Source organism: Pleuronectes platessa, chromosome 21 (assembly GCF_947347685.1).
Source record: "Pleuronectes platessa chromosome 21, fPlePla1.1, whole genome shotgun sequence".
Lineage (NCBI taxonomy): Eukaryota > Metazoa > Chordata > Actinopteri > Pleuronectiformes > Pleuronectidae > Pleuronectes > Pleuronectes platessa.
This window is the reverse complement of record NC_070646.1, coordinates 20101123-20117903: the sequence shown is the minus strand read 5'-3', so window position 1 is coordinate 20117903 and position 16781 is coordinate 20101123. Positions and strand designations below refer to the sequence as shown.

The following is a 16781-nucleotide window of genomic DNA, read 5'->3' as shown; positions in this document are numbered from 1 at the left end:
AACAACCTCAGCTATGTTCCAAGCACAGCCTGCCCAATCTGCTGTCTAATTTAACAGGATTCATTTTTTGTTATGTTAGGAGGAAATCTGCTATATTTGTTTACAGTCTCTCAGGAAACTTAATTGGCCTCTCAAATTTTTTTTTACTTTTAATCTTTTGAACAATAATCATCAACCCATCGTCGGATTACGTTAATCTCGCTGTTTTAGGTTTCCTGATTCCCATTTCTGTTGTTTTACAAATTACCCTTTTATTTTGGCTCTGTTTGAGAACTGCAAATTAGCTTACTCGGAGTAAAGAGATGAAATCCAATGCCTAGAATGAGATCTCAGAAAAAAGGGTAAGCTCTTTGAAAGTTATTTTTAGTTACTACCAAGGTAAGGGATATTACCTAGCCTGACGTTGTCATTCTCATAATTCTAGTCGGAATATGAATCTGATACTGCTCCATTGGGCTGTGATTATGGGGCGTGTTTCAACCGAACCAGGGGAAAAAATGCCTCTTCGCTCAATTCGATAGACCTACAACTGTGGTGGATGTGTTATTGTTTAATATTGTTTGCAAGTGTTTACAGGGATTTAATTGTCAGTGACATCTGCGATCTGTTGCTTTGGCCTTTGAGTTGTTTTCATACTGGGGTTCCGGGTTTGGACAGCAGAGGGGGTGGCTCGTTCATTATCCATGGACTTGAAGCCAGTGAACAACGTGTCCGTTTCATTCCTGCACTTTTCCCCTATTTTAGGTAAGAACAGGTGTTGTAATATGGTGAATGCATGCTTGTGTGTGTGTTTTAGGTCGTGTGGAGAGCGCTGGTGGTGGGATATGTGTTTACAGAGGGTTTAGATAGTTTAGTTTTAGAAGAGTGTAAACATGAAAGAGCCGACCCGATGCGCCATGCTTGAAGAGCACGCAGACAGCGCATGGTCCGAATGTGCGCGCAGCGCCTGCGCCACTGTGTGTGTTGTATGGTAGCGGCGTAACTGTTGTTTGGGTGAATGTTTTCAATGTGTTTATTATGTTGTTTATTCATAGATGCCACATGTGTCATTTTATATTTTGTATATTTCATGTTCCAATTTTCCTGATGTGTTTGAGATTTGCTGTAAATTCTGAAATTGCAATGTGTCTATATTTGTTAATACATTATCCATGGACTTGAAGCCAGTGAACAACGTGTCCGTTTCATTCCTGCACCTTTCCCCTATTTTAGGGGCGTAACACAACCAATCAGAGCAACGTAGTATGTGACGTATGTTAAGCGACACATAGTTGTTGTCAACAGAACTCAAGCGAACTCACATCGACACCTATGATACTATGTTTACAACATTTGATTCATATCACGACATTGTGAGTTATTTACTAAGTCAGACAGTCAAGACTTTCTCTTATCATTTGTAAGTTAGATGAACTTCATCCACGACGATACCTATTACGCCGGGTTCACACTGGACGCGGAAGCGACGCTGAAGCGCTGGGCAGCGCTAATAATATCACCCGTTGATCCTGTAGTATTCAAGCATATACTTACTTGTTGCTCCAACATTAAGCAACAGGGTCCCAACATTTGTCTTTTCTGATGTTGTCTTTATACAACATGTTCCGAGGATCATACAACTCACTTTACTTCTCCATTTCAATTATAATTTAATGTCATCCATGTTGAAGAACTTCTCCGCTGTTTGCTCCTTTAAATGTCGGGTGTCGAGGGTAAATTACGTATTCTCCACTCAAGTCTATGTGGAGAATACGTAGCCCCCCCCTCTCTCTCTTTTTATCTTATGACTGCTTGTGTTGCTGTAGTGGAAGGGCAGAGGGGGACATTTAATAATGTCATTGGTAAAATTAAAACTCCAGGACAACAGAAGGGGAATTCAAAGTATGGGTTGCATATTTGATAATTTATATCATATAAAATATGTCATCAATATCGTTTAAAATAATTTTTCAGTGTGTTTCCTGGCGCGATACGCTCGCGTCAAGCGCAAAAAATAGACTCGACGCCGAAGTGATCGCTGCATGGCGCTAGGCAGCCTTGGCGCAGCCTTGGCGCAGCCCGACGCTTCAGCCTTCGGTGTGACCCACACAAAGGTTTAACATGGGAGTGGATGGGAGCCAGCTGTTATTTAAGGCCTGGCGCTAGGCTTACGCATCGCTTCAGCGTCCGTTGATCATCTGTCCATCATCGTATAAAGCCCGCCCTGACAATTTGATTGGTCCGAACAGCTTCTGTTTGGGCATAGTTTCTCCCCAACGGAGCAATGCCAGACGAACTTCCCGACCTGAAATGTTGTGGGCGGGGCTAAGTTTGTCTGGCATCCAGGCTAGATATTACCACCATATCACCATCCAACACCGCCAGAAGATTTATGGGTTTGCACTGGAATCTAGTGCCAAAAGATCATCTGACAGCTTTTTGCTAGGGCTCCAAATAGAAGTGGGAGAGAGCGGATATTGGGGAATTTTTTTAAAAAAAAAGTATTACATGTCATGGGACTTTCCATATTAGCCAATCCATACCTCAGTGAATACCAATATCCTGCATAAGATCACAGTCAGTTTTTTATGAATACAATAAACTTGTTTATCTTAATTGATTTTGAAACCTGATAGCATACATATAATGTTTGGATTGAGGTCACTGGTAGCATGCATTTTATATAACTGCCATCACAGCTTCCATGTCTACTGAAAAAAATGTCTTAAGCACAGATATTTACTATACATGATTAAATCTTTTATGAGCAGGATGTCAGAGTGAATAAGATTAAATGAAATACATTCAAAAATAGGTTTTAAAAATGTCATTGTACATACAGTGTTGTGAAAAAGTATTTGCCCCCTCCCAGTTCCTTATATTTTTGCCTACTTTTCAAATTTAAACGTTTCAAACATCCTACTAAATTCTAATATAAATGAGTTACACAGGAAAACGATTCAAAAAATGTCTGACAATATTTTTGTAAGAATTGTCCATTATAACGTAATAGCCAGTTTTGTCCCCCTTGACAGCCATTACTGCAATTAAAAATTTGTAATGAATAGCAAAGACTCTTCCACATTAATGTCGATGTATTTCTGAACACTGTTCTCTGCAGAATTGTTTTAATTAAGCCACATTAGAGGGTTTTCCAGCATTAACAAGCTATATCAAGCTAAATATTCATTTATTTTGTGCCATTTAGAGGTGGACTTGCTTTTGTGCTTCAGGTCAACATCCTGCTGCATAATCCAGCTCTGCTTGAACTAATGGGATAACATTCACTTTAAGGACTTTCTGGTGAAAAGTAGAATTCCTGGATCTATCAATTTCGGCATGATAACAAGGTTCTGAAGCAGCAAAGCTACCCCAGATAATCCCATTTCCACCACCGTGTGTGACTGTTTGCACATTGCAACTCCATTTGTAGATAAAGACTGTCACCATTTTTCACTAGTATCCACTAGTATTTCAGTGATGTAAGCATTAAACGAGATTAATAATTTCTGTGTGTGGCTATGACATTTAATCCAGTTATAAATTCAATTTCGTTGAGAAACGTTTAGAAACTGAGAAGGGCAATTATTCTTTCACACTGGGATAAGTAGGTTTTTATCCTTCAATAAATGAATTCATCATTAAACATGTTAATTTTTTGTGTGACAAGTCAGGAGGAGTACAATATATTTGTACCGCGCTGTGTGATTATTACTGTAAATGTGCATGAAGTTAAGACATTAATTACTGAGAAGATGTTGTCTTCACCTTTTAAACCATTCAGTAGTAATTGGATACCTCATGCTTCTGGCACTATGCCACAACTGGGAAACTGCTACCCATTTTGCAATGGTGGCCATAGTTTATGATCAACCCTGTTATATACAACCTCTTCCTGCATTCACATTCAGTAATATAACACACTCTTCCTCTAGACTTCTGAGTTTCATAATGCATCACTCCTTGGTAGCCATTTCTTTAAAAGTTCACCTCATTAGGATAATTAGAAACTATGATTCAGTTAGTTCACTTACAATGGAGCCAGGTGTGTCATGGAGTGAATGGTTATATAATTTACTTAATTAATCCTGCCTGAAATGTGTTTGCCAAAACGGAATTGCTGAACATTAGGGTTCTTAATTCATGTGGGGAAAATTGGTAGGTAAAAGCAGGAAAATTACATTTACATTACAAAAATTTGTGGAAAAAGGCCATTTGAAAGAAGCTGAGTTGTGGAGAGTGAGTAGGTGGGAGATTAAAACTTTTCTAACTCTATCCCAATTTTATGTCTTTTACTATTGTCTATTTTTACTACAGACAGTTCAATACAGATACATTTAAGTCAACACAGAGTAACAAAATGTTTATATAAAAAATAAGCAATAAACATTACATCAGTAAATGACAATGTGTACACTGTAAAAATGGTATGAACTTGAGTATGATTCTTGGAGTTCAGGATCACATTTGCAACTTTGTTTTTAGTTTTCCATAACATTCATTTGTTGCTGTGTGTTTTTGTCTGTTTTGCGGGGAAGGGAAGGGCGTGTGTCCCCCCCCCCCCCTTTTCTAGTAGGGAGTGAAGCGACTGCACCCTCCTCTGTAAAGGCTAGCCTGCAACATCAAAGACGAAAAATCAGTATTCAATGTAGAACCGCTGTTTGTAATATGCATATTTACATTATAAACTCAAAGGAAATGTCCTCCCTTTTAGTATTGGATCTTTGTTTTAGTGTAACTTTGTGCATGAGGCTGGTAGGACGTGTTTGAACATTCTCATTCAACCAGGTCATGGTATCTTCAGAAGTTGAATAAGAGTATGTAGGCAACAGAACTTGTTTGTGTTTCTTGAATACGTTTCACCTCTAATTCCAAAATGCTTCTTCAGTTCTAACTGACTAATGGGAGGTTTCAGGTATTTAACCTCTGTGGCTCTGGACCTGTATTGAGAATCGTTATATTAAACAGGCGGGTCATTAAAACCCCCCCCGGCAACTATGGGTCGTTGGGGTCCTCTGAGTCAAGGTGTGAATGGCTGTTTATACATGTAAGTTGTGGACCGACCCTGCTATTGTGTTAGTCATTAGGGTCTCTGGAGTTGGGTGTTGAGCTGTCTGGAGAGATAATTTAGGGCAGCATTGTAGGTGGCTAATAGTTAGTGTCTTAAACCAGGTGGACAGGTGGATGGGTTTTTCTATGTTGACAAAGATGGCTTCTTTCACTCCTCTTCTTTAGCCCAAATATGCACATCACACCAGGGAAACAAAACAACCACTACATAACAGGATGGCACAACACAGAAGAGCCAGTTCCTCAGGCCATGAAATTGATTACACCTCAACGACAAGGACCATTTTTTTGAGGATGGTAATCTTTGTGATTTGGCTTGGGTGATAGAGGAAACTTCTTCAAGAAACACAAGCAAGTCCAGTAGCCTTTGCATAATTATACAGGTTCTGAAGGCTGGAAAGACATTTGTGAAGTGAAGAAATGTAATTGTGTGATTGTGTATGTACATCCGCCTGGATTGATAAATCAGATCATTTATAGTTGGAAGTAATGGATAATTCCCCTTTGTCTGTCATATCACAGATACAATTTTTAAATAATTTTAAAATAGGGGTTTGGATTACACATGAGAAAATTGGGATTAAATAGAACAATAATTTGAAGGGAAAAAAGTGTTGAGAAAAAAGGAGGCAAATACAGAGCAATGTTTTAAGTAAGTAAATGAAAAGGAAAACAGTGTCATAAAGTTAATGCAGGATTTTAACTAGCATCAAGGATTAGAAGTAGGAGGGAAAGGGGGGTGCAGGGGGAGGTAATAGGTTTTTTCGCTATCCATCACCACAAACATGTCAGCGATGAGTCTTGAGTCCAAGAATATCCACTAAGCAGTAGCTCTAGGTGCAGCCTGCTTGCCACCAAAAAACTGAAATGTCCATCCCCTCACCTAGTTCTCCTTCTTCTGTTTTTGTTTTCTCTTTCTACTCTTTTCTACTTACATCTCCCACAGCAGGTTGACACATGTGCTAGATGCCTGTCAATCTTTGCAGGAAGTCCCTATACACACCTTAATATTGTGCACTGATTATTTCATTAGAGCTGCAATATCGTTACGTTTTTTCATCTTTGATGTTATCTGCAAAGCTAGCTAAAACAAACATTAACCATTTGACTCCCCTTGCTCATCTTTCAGAGTCTGGTGGATTTCAAGCATGAAGGTTCAGGCCAATTAATCTGAATGGGAGTTTGATGAGAAGGCATTGTCCATTTGTCATTTACTGAAGTGGCAAAGATTCACAGGAAACACTAAAATGCATCTCTTAGAGGAAAACACAAATCGTAGGAATAAGTCTAAAAGCAAGAGTAGACTGTTCTGTTTAAGATCTTCCAAGACTATTGCTGAAGCATGTCAACAAATTAATAGATGTGTTACAGTCAATTGATCAAAAACTTTAGTTATTCAAATGAATGGTTCATTAGACCCTTTGAGGTGTAAAATGAGGTAAGTGGACATTATGATTTGTCATACAGTCTAATATAATATTCAGATACTCTGCAGCTAAGAAACAGAAAACAGACTCACCATAGTGCCTACACTGTAAGTGGCCGCAGGAGAGATCGTATGGTGATATGGGTCTGCTGTTGCATAGACTCTGCCGTAACTATAAAGGAGAAAACAGGCAGAAACTGTGTTTAATATGATAATACAGTAGAAAACCACGATTGTAGCTTAGAAGTTCAACAGAATAGTGTCATAACACCAAAACCCAAGTCCCTAAACATCTCAAAACTGAAACCCAATCCTGTTCACATTAATTGCCACTTTAACACTGTGTATTGGCAAAGCCAGCAGGAGGGTATTGTTTTTCCCTGTGTGTTTGTGCGTGTGTACAAAGTAACTCAAACATGCATGAATCCATTTTCACCAAATTTGGTGGGTTTATTACTTGAGAGGGAATCTCCTGATAAACATTTGGAGCTGATTGGTCAGAGGTCTAGGTCAAATTAATAATGATCAAAGAAACACAAACACAGCTTTGTAAGTGATGGCATGAATAAGTCAAAAAGCAGTCAGAAAAGGAAAATGTGCCCATATCAAAAGTTAAGCTTAGGGTAATTTCAATCAGGAAGACTATCTTTATGACCCATTAATTAACAATTCCCTCTTTCACTCTCTCCACATTTTCTTATCATCTGACTGTGGGAGTTTTTGATAATCCAATCAGTTTTGGCCAGAATCTAAATCAACCAATCATGGTTTTCTGTCAAACTGTATATTTGTCATTACAGTGATTTGTTGCAACTTTAATAAAAGTCTTCCCTGATTGAAATGCAATTTTCAAGGTATCATCTGATAGGTCTAGAGACAGGACTTAAAGCTTATATAGATGTATAGAATGATTTCTGATCATATTGTAGGGATGACATTATCAGATTATGACATACAGTGTAGTAATGCATCAACTATTGCAACCAGTAAGAATTTACCCTAATTTCATTTTATATTGATAAACCAATCATTCGTCATAACATGGTATAAATTACTTCTTTATAAAAAAAAAAAAATTTAACATTGCATAGTTGAACCTCACTAAACCTAATTGAAATGAGTAAATAGAAGACTGGAGAGTGCAGACCCAGTGTTGCCAACTCCTCAGTAAGGAAAGTAGCTGTCCTAAAAGTCGATAGAAGTCACTAAATGATGTCATCACTTAATTTGCATAATTGTAATGGTCGCTGTAGCACGTACAGAAAGTGAGAAAAACACACCCTAAATATGTTTAGAACTAAAAATTAGCTTTCTTCTACGGAAGCGTATTGCATTCACTTGAAAACAAAATTCTGTTATTTTTTCAAGTGAAGTTCAGTCTTCTTAAGTGGACCTCTGTAGTGTGCAGGCTAATAATGCTTGATTTGCGCTCATCATTAAAAAGTGCCAAACTTACAGTTAATATAATTTAAGTAGCATTATGATGAATCTGCACTCGTGTAAAAGGGGCACCATCTCCTATCGAAATCATTATTCATATTTGTTCGATTTATGACGAGCCCAATGTCAAGATGCATTACTGGTTACTTTGATCTCGACTTCAAATAACACAGGCAACAAGCAGGTATACACATATGAGGTTTATTGACTAATATCTATCCTGAAGTGAATATTTACAATGATGATTACACTGGAAATATCCCTAACTACATAAATCACCCAAATGGATGTATAGTATATTAATGGCAAGGTGGTTAGTTGGGGGGCAGATATTATGTTAAGGTGGGATTGTACAAAGATAATGTTAATGGCGACTAATCTATGAGTGAGTAAATTAATGAATCTGTTAAAGTACATTTATAGGCTATAATTTTAGTAACCACATCAACCTAGTCATTACCAGCAGAATTGGGCCGGGTCTACTTAAATGAGTGCTACTGTGCTGTGGAAAGGTTGAGACTACATCTGCAGGCTCCTATCTCAGGCCCTGGTTCTCAGTGCAGGCGTGCAGTCGCAGTATTTCTGATGTGTAGGTGTCGGAACCAGAGCTGATTTAAACATTTTTATGCTTTAAAATGCTTGAAAGGGTTGGAGTTGGTCATATAACAATCAATCTCCAAAAGAACAAAGACAAACTGAAGGTCATGTGTTCAAGCAGAGCCAGCCAAAAATATATCAATGATATTCTGTCTATCTGTCTCACTGTTCATATTGTAGGAGGTAAGACTGGTCCCTCGGGGTGGTTATCGGACTGAGTGGGTGAGTTATCAAAACCAAAGAATTGATCATGTACTTCAGGAAGCAGTTACCCCTTCTGCAGCATATCACCATCAAGGAGACTGAGGGGGAGTGGTCTGTTGCTTGGTCCCTTGCATGGTATTACTGCTCCTTGACGTCAGTGACACCAGTTATTTGACACCATTGATCATAACATTCTGATCAATAGCTAATTGCCCTTAGATGATTCCAAGTCATATCTCTCAGATAGACAAATCTCCATTTCCATTCGAAATAACACCTCATCCTTCCGCCACAAGGTTCCATTCTTGGCCCCATCCTATTTTCGCTCTACATGCTTCCATTAGGAAACTTCATCAGCCATTTAACGGGATATCAGATCATTATTATGCTGATGACACCCAAATATACTTGTCCTTTAAGCCAGACAAAGTCAGCCGCGTGAGTGGCCTATCAGCCATTGAGGAGTGGATGTCACTTAACTTCCTTCAGTCAAATTCAAATAAAACTGAAATAAGACAGCAGGCAGACCCCTATCATTTCTCGGTCCCATGGCAGCCAATATTAAAACAACAGCTACAAATCTAGGTGTCAAATTCGATTCTCATCTGAACTTCATAACACATGTTACCCAAATCATTAAATCCTGCCACCTACAGGTATGAAACATTTCTAAAATCAACTCGGTTCCATCGCTCCCTGACCTAGGAATGTTAATGCATGCCTTTGTTTTCTCCCGCCTTGATCTTTCCAACATCCTGTAAACAGGTCTCGGCCACACCATATTAACTCGTTTACAGCTTGTTCAAAACGTTGCTGCTCGTATTTGAACAAAAACGAACCGTAGGGCTCATATCACGCCAATTCTTGCGGCCATTCACTGGCTACCAGTTAATTTCAGGATTGATTCTTTTAAAAACTTTGAAAGCTCAACATGGGCTGGCTCCCACATACATTCGCATCTCTTGACTCTCTATAATCTCGGTTGTAACCTGTGATAAACCAGCCTTTCCCTGTTGGCTGTCCCTAGATCAAGGCTGGCTACTTAAGTTGACTGGGCTTTCTCCGTCATGGCCCTGAGGCTCTTGAACTCCCTGCCTGATAAGATTAGGCTCGCCAAATCATTACAGATTTTTAAATCACTGCTCAAAACATATTTTACAGGAAAGCATTTCAAACATGCGACTGAATTATTTTCAGTATAACATCAGTCTTACAGAGTTCAAGTGTGACGTTCCAGATCTCTCTCTCCCACTCTCCAACACCCCACCTTCATCTCTTTCTCTTTTCTACTCCTGTGGCTGAGGGGGTAGAGTGGTCGTCCTCCAACCTGAAGGTCGGCTGTTCGATCCCCAGTCTGACCCATCTGCATGCCGAAGTGTCTTGGGCAAGATGCTGAAACCCGAATGGCCCCCCTTAGAACAACAAAGTGCTGCGAATAAATGCACTGTATGAATGTGTGTGTGGATGGGTGAATGTAAAACTGTACTGTAAAGCGCTTTGAGTGGCCACCAAGACTAGAAAAGCGCTATATAAATACAAAACCATTTATGCCACCCACTTCCACTGGGCTATGCCATGTAGACTGACTGTGACGTCAATTCTGGTCGTAATCCCATTCGACGCACTCTAGCGCATAGTTTCTGACATAGAGGAACCACAACAAATTGCGGGAGTGGTTTTTTTCCAGAGTTTTTGGGACGGTAGACATGCCAGATACCCAAATTAACGTGTTGAAGCACTACAAAAGTGGAATTTTCATAATATGTCCCCTTTAAGGTCTCAACCTTATTATGAATATCTTTTATTAAAAACTATTCTTCATTTTGGACTCTTGTGTGATGCACTTTGCAACCTAGTTTAGATAAGTGCTATATATAAAGTTATTATTATTATTATTATTATTATTATTATTATTATTATTATTATTATATTACAGAGAACACATTGAGAGCATTCTAACCAGTTGCATCACTGTTTGGTTCAGGAACTACACCCAGAGATATCAGAGGAAACAACTGGATCTGACCTCTCCTCTACAAACAGCACTGTGGCAGAAAAGCTTAGCGCATACTCAGTGACCAACACCACCAAGCTCAATCTCTGTTCAAGAACTCCAGGTTTATCCTGAGACCCCACCATCATGTAAGCATCATCACCCACAAGGCACAGTTCTAAAACAACTTTTCCTCTGCCACTGTTAGACTAGATTAGATCTATCTATCGCTACTGAGCACATTGTACACATGAAAAGAAAGGATTATTCTTCTTCTAAGAAATGAATGAAGATCAAGCTGTCTTTCGGTTCCTTTTGATGCCATTCTGGTGTGTATTTACTATGGTCTTGCGACCACATCTCTGACGTATCCCTGTATTGCTCTGGGTCCTGCTAATGCTAATATTTGATCCTCCTTCTGATGAGGATTGCAACAAAAAATAAGCAGACATAGGAAAGAGACTGGAAGATTTAAAAAATGAATGGGCGGACTAATATGAGTTGTAGATGGCTGCAGGGAGGGAGAAATGAGATTATGAACAAGTCTGTCTTCTACATTGTGGAAACAGAAAAAAGGCATAGGTAAGAATGTTAATACAGAGTATGAAGCCCTAACCCTAGCCGCAAAAGTTGCAGCAGTGTTAAGGCCGAATTATAGTCCTGCGACTGCAACCGTGGAAGGCCACGCAGTTGCATCGATGGACTCGTTTTGGTTTATGCTTCTCGAACGTGTTGCACGTGTTGCAACGCAATTCACCGCCAGAACACTAGGCGGAGTAACGTTGTTTGTCGAAGACAAAACACACAAAGAAGAGACGTCTTCTTCTTCGTCGACTGTTTATTTACATCGCCCCTCCGGCTCCTCATAGCCTATTTCTGGCGGACAAATCGGCCAGTCAGTGACGGGTTATACAAGGGGTATAAGTGCTCATCTATTTGGTCCATATTTGTTCTTCTAAATCTTCTGTGATTTCCGCGTATTATGGGGCATGAAACCGGAAACTAGACTCCGGACGGGATGTAGTAAGCAGACCAATCACAAGCCTTGCGGGCTGCGTGAGGCTCGCGTCGCTTTGTCGTATAAATTGGCGGACGCACGCAAGCCACAAGAGGGCATGCGAGGGGCGTGTTGCGAGTCTTGCGTGCATGCGTGCTTGCGTACAACCCGACTATAAATCGGCCTTTAGCCTCCAAAGCTGTACTCCCCCACGATCCCTTTGTCTGTGTGTGCGCGCTCTCAGAATATATGCCCTGTATGAATAGATATACACATACAATTATATACTGTATACACACATATCTAATGCATATATTTAAATAATGTACATCTTTATCAGAAGGTGTAGTAAATTGTAGCTTCAATGAAGAAACACAACAAACAGATACAGAAATATATGTGTAGGACAGTGACTTAAAATGATTTTAACAACCTTAAATATGCTAAGGGGAGATTTGAGACGTGAAACTGGATGTGTGTCTGTGTGTGAGTGACAGGGGGTACGGGGCGGTGACAGGGGGGGCGGGGCACTCAAAACAGGTCAATCTGAGGAGGGCTGTTTTAGACAGGGTAAAAAGGGTGCTGTTTTAAATGATCCTTGTGGTATTTTGACAATTTTTTTTTTACAGACATTTCATTAAGACCCCAAGGAACCATATCAACTGTAGTAAAATGGGCATAATATGTCCCCTTTAATGTATGTATCATGTCATGATAAATCCGCCTCTTTTGGCCCCCTCACGGTATTTAGCCTCCTAGGAAGCCGCCCCTGACTACAGCCTTTGAGTTTTCTGTCATGACTACTGTATTTCCTTTTATAAAAGTAGTCCTATGTACTCAAGCCTTGTCTATTTTGCTGTGAACCGAGCGCACACTCAAATCTCTAGAAGAGCAGCGCAGCTTCTGCAGCTGAGCCCCAGGCAGTGTTGCAGCCAGTTTCCACTCTGTCAACATGGCTGCCAAAATGAGAAGGAAACTGAGCATATCTTGAATGAGCTTTTTCAATTCCATTTATTTCTACATCCAATTGTGATATTAAATAGAAGTTTATACTAGTTCAAACATTGGTGCAAGATTTTGTTATTTTTTGCATGGCCTAAAGGTCTTGAAAATTGTTTGGTGAAATTAAAATGGTACTTGAAGCCAAGGAGTTTATCCAGCAACACCAAACCCAGTTCCTAAATTGCTTTCACCAGGCCTATTGTCTGTTCCAAATTAAGTCAGTTTTGAGCATCCTAAGGCCCTCAAAATGAAGTTTCTGAAGAATGATGATAATGTTAAATGATCGGAATTTATAAGGTGCTTTTCTTGTCTAGATGACCACTCAAAGTGCTTTAAATTACCGTTCTGTCATTCACCCATTCTCAAACCCATTCACACAGTGCATCATCAGTGTGTGCAGCACTTTCTGTATCACACATCACTCACACACTGCCAGGACAGCTGTCAAAGGCAAATTTAGGGTTCAGGGGTTTGCCCAAAGACACTTTGGTAAACGGAATGTAGAGTTGGGGATTGAACCACTTACTTTCTGCTCTAGTTTTCAAAGTTGAACGCAATTATTCTTTCTTTCCAACTGCTCCAATAGAGAGAAAATATAGCTTAATGTGTTTTGTTTGAAAAATCTTTCTCCTTTTGGTTCCTTTATTGACTGTGGACTCTTCAGGCAGAAGATTCACCCGTTCACACACATTTATGTATTGCATCTATGGGCAGCACTTTTTTTTCTGATGAGAACAGGGGCAATTAGGGGTTCAGTATCTTGCCCAAGGCATTTCGTTATGTGAAGTGGGGAGGACTGGAATCGCTCGGCCGTCCTTCTGGTTTACCCCCTGTGCCACAGGTGCTCTAGGTCCCTTTACTGGGGTAGGTCAATCACATTTTTAAGAGGATGTCCAGGAAACCTAACATGTCAGTGCCTTGTTATTTCCAGCCTGTCGGCTATTGACAGCTCTGGGCCTGGACGAAAGGAGCAAGAAGCAAGAATCTTGTCGGATGGGAGACGAGGCAGAATGAGCTTCCTGCTAGGTATTGAGAAGGTGGGAGGAAGGAAGCAGAAAGCCAAGAGCAGTGATCTGGTCAGCATTGCAGGCCCACCAACTGGAGAATGTTGTGGTTGAGGGTCGAGACACTCAATGATGGTTGGGTACCACCTGATGACATCTGCTCCTGGCCGAAGGCTACGGATAACTCTAAAGGTATTTAGAGATTACTCCCCAAAAGGTGAATGACACAAGATTGACCAAATGACTCCATTTAAAACCAGAGTACTAAATCCAAATCACCTCCCTGGTTAAAGGTCAACAAATCTGCATAATTTTTTTTATCCAAGTTTCTAGAAAAAAAATTGTTGCGTTAGTTTTCAGTCAAGGTTCAGAGCACTTCAGTCCCAAGCAGCTCTGACATTGCCACCTTACTATTAAATTATTACAAGTATGAGGTCTCCCTTTGGTTTGGTCTCCCTGGTATGATTTGACTCAAACCTGTGAAGAATGTTGTTCAGTCCAGTTTCTTCCACCTGAAAGCAATCTCCAAAACGTTATTTTTTATCAATTGCTGATTGGCTAAATTTGTGTGTGCTTAATGATGATTATAGATGCTAATTGTAATTTACTTTACAAGGGTTTCAACCAGAGCTCCTTCCAGTATCTTTAGTTAATACAAAATGCTGTTACCTGGCTTATCACTATGACAAAAAGTATGATCATAATCTGTGCATTCCTTACCACGGAGTGGCTTCCTTAAACGACCGCACACCCAAATAAATACATTTCAGATTTATTGATAACTGGCCTCATTTATAAAACAAAAGGACGTAGGATTCATACGTTGCGCACAAATGCTGAAAATTGAGTAAAAAATTTGAAATTCAGATTTACAGTGTTAACGTGTTGCTGCTGCTGCTAATGCATTGGGTGATAGTGAGTACGACCGACAGGAAAGTGTCTGATTTTTAAGGAGTAAAAAAAAAGTATTTCTCATCGTCAGGATGTGATGGGACTTGTTGCATCACCTGAATGTATTTCAATCATTCAAAACTGCAGGGTTATAAAATTCAGAGACAGCTGCGAAATTCCCAATCCATGAAATTGCAAAAGATAATAATTTTCAAAATTATGAAAAGAGGCTTTATAGAAAGATAAATATTATAGTGTTAATCATAGTTGGATGGTTCGGTTCTGTCTGTGTAATACTTGGTTCAGCATAAAGATCATTATAACAAATATATATATAGAATTTATAAGAGCTGAACACTTGTTTCCTCCTCATCCTTCTATCTGCATACTCCGGTATCAGTGCCTGTGCATCAATCACGCTACATTTCGCGCAAGTGTCACCACAGCAGTTATGTTTACAGCAACCGGACCAATAACATCTAACATCAGTGGGATCCTAACCTCCACTCTGGGATTATTATTATTTGGAAATGGACGTTTGAACACAGTTTATTGATTTTTTGTGAGTGGTCTTTTGTGCGCTCTGTGCGCCGTACAGCACGGTCATGTTACAAACACACACACACACACACACACACTATATAAAAAGTACAGTCATACTTGTGATACAGGCTCAGTGGTTAATCAAATTATCAAAAACTATTAATCACTCAGTGAAGTGTGAAGCGTTCGTCCTCCAGCGGAAAGGTCGACAGTTCGATTCCCAGTCTTCCAAATCTGAATGCCGAAGTATCCTTAGGCAAGATGCTAAACCCTTATTGCCGAACAAAAAAGTGCTGCTAGTTGATGCACTGTGTGAATGGCAAACTATAATGTAAAGCGCTTTGAGTGGTTATCAAGACTAGAAACCCCTATATAAATGCCAGAGGTGAAAAGTAACGAATTACATTTACTAACGTTACTGTAATTGAGTAGTTTTTTTGTGTACTTTGAAATATTTTGAGTAGCTTTTGAAATGTGTAATTTTAGTTTTACTTAAGTAGATTTTGACTGAAGTATTGTACTTCGGCTACATTGGAAATTACAACCGTTACTGAGTAAAAAAAACAAACAGTTCAAGGCGCAAGGTAATTCTCGCTGCAGTGGTAGATGCTGCATAGAGTGGATGACGTTCCCTCACGTGCACGTTCAACATATGAAAACTGATCGTAAAGTTCACTGTTCACGAAAATATGCGCGACATGCAGAACACTGCACAGGGAGCCACTGCAGAGCGGCTGCAGAGCCGCGGGTTGCGACCCCTGGCTCCTGCGAAAGAGCGATTTGTTTACTGCTCCGCCGTTAAAGACATGTGGACGTCAACACATTAGTTCGGCTATAATATTAGTTCCGCCTCGCAGTTCCCCCTCCCGGTTGCGCGCCCCACCTGTTATGCCTCCGCGCAGTTTGAGAATCACTGCGCTACACAGGGCCGGCGCTAGAACATTTGGTGCTCTATGCAAGCTTCACTCCTGCCCCCCCCCCCCCCAAAAGACTGCACTTCTTTTCAAATAAACACAACAACGATCGCAACGACATGGTGCAAGCATTCGATTTAGACAGCGTCTCTCCTCAGGAGAAGGAAAACATTCCGTAACGTTTTAGCTAGACCTCAGATAATATGAACGTGTTCACCGTTCAAATTCAATATTTGTCATTAAGTTTCGTTCAGTTCAACGTTCTCATAAAAATTAACGTGTTCAATGAACGCGTTCTTTTGAACTCGTTCATGCACAACACTGCCTGAAACTCAACACTGGCCTACCTGCCTCTGCCGCCTGTGCTGGATGCTGTTCACTGCAAAGAGCCCGGATGAGCTCTATTCACCTTGAAAATCAGCTGCTGCTCAAACTCAACAAGAAGTTTGTAGACTAGTGCTCTAAAGGTGGACCAAAGTTTAACCAAAAGTTTAAATATACAGTGGGACAGCGGCATTTTAACTTTTTATTTTAGCTGTCATGTGGTTCATGTCTTGACATGATCCTCCCTAAAGTTCTTAAATGTTGTGTTGACATGTTAAATGTTTAATGTTTCACATGTTAAATGTTTAGTGTTTGACATTTTTAATGTCATTGCACTTATATATGTAAAGATTATCCTTTAATTAAAAATAACAGTTTTTGGATTGGATTTATGACC

General features: G+C 39.9%; 1 protein-coding gene and 1 long non-coding RNA gene across 9 annotated transcripts in view; one reads left to right on the top strand and one right to left on the bottom strand.

The window, feature by feature from the left end:
• Window positions 1–667: 667 nt before the first annotated feature.
• Window positions 668–16781, top strand: part of LOC128426457 (uncharacterized) — a 52890-nt gene continuing 36776 nt past the window's right edge. For 3 of the 5 annotated variants that reach the window (XR_008333273.1, XR_008333270.1, XR_008333271.1), the window contains exons 1-4: window positions 668–744; window positions 8693–8734; window positions 10701–10858; window positions 13640–13904. This is a non-coding gene — a long non-coding RNA (uncharacterized LOC128426457). Of the gene's footprint in view, window positions 745–8692; window positions 8735–10700; window positions 10859–13639; window positions 15937–16781 lie in introns of those variants that run through there. The other 2 variants (XR_008333272.1, XR_008333269.1) reach the window with 2 other exon arrangements.
• Window positions 4549–16781, bottom strand: part of LOC128426454 (RNA binding protein fox-1 homolog 3) — a 240144-nt gene continuing 227911 nt past the window's right edge. For all 4 annotated transcript variants that reach the window (XM_053413331.1, XM_053413332.1, XM_053413333.1 and 1 more), the window contains 2 exons: window positions 6569–6647; window positions 4549–4593 (listed from right to left, as the gene is read on the bottom strand). In XM_053413331.1, the coding sequence (XP_053269306.1) occupies window positions 4549–4593; window positions 6569–6647 (124 nt within the window). The remainder of the gene's footprint in view (window positions 4594–6568; window positions 6648–16781) is intronic.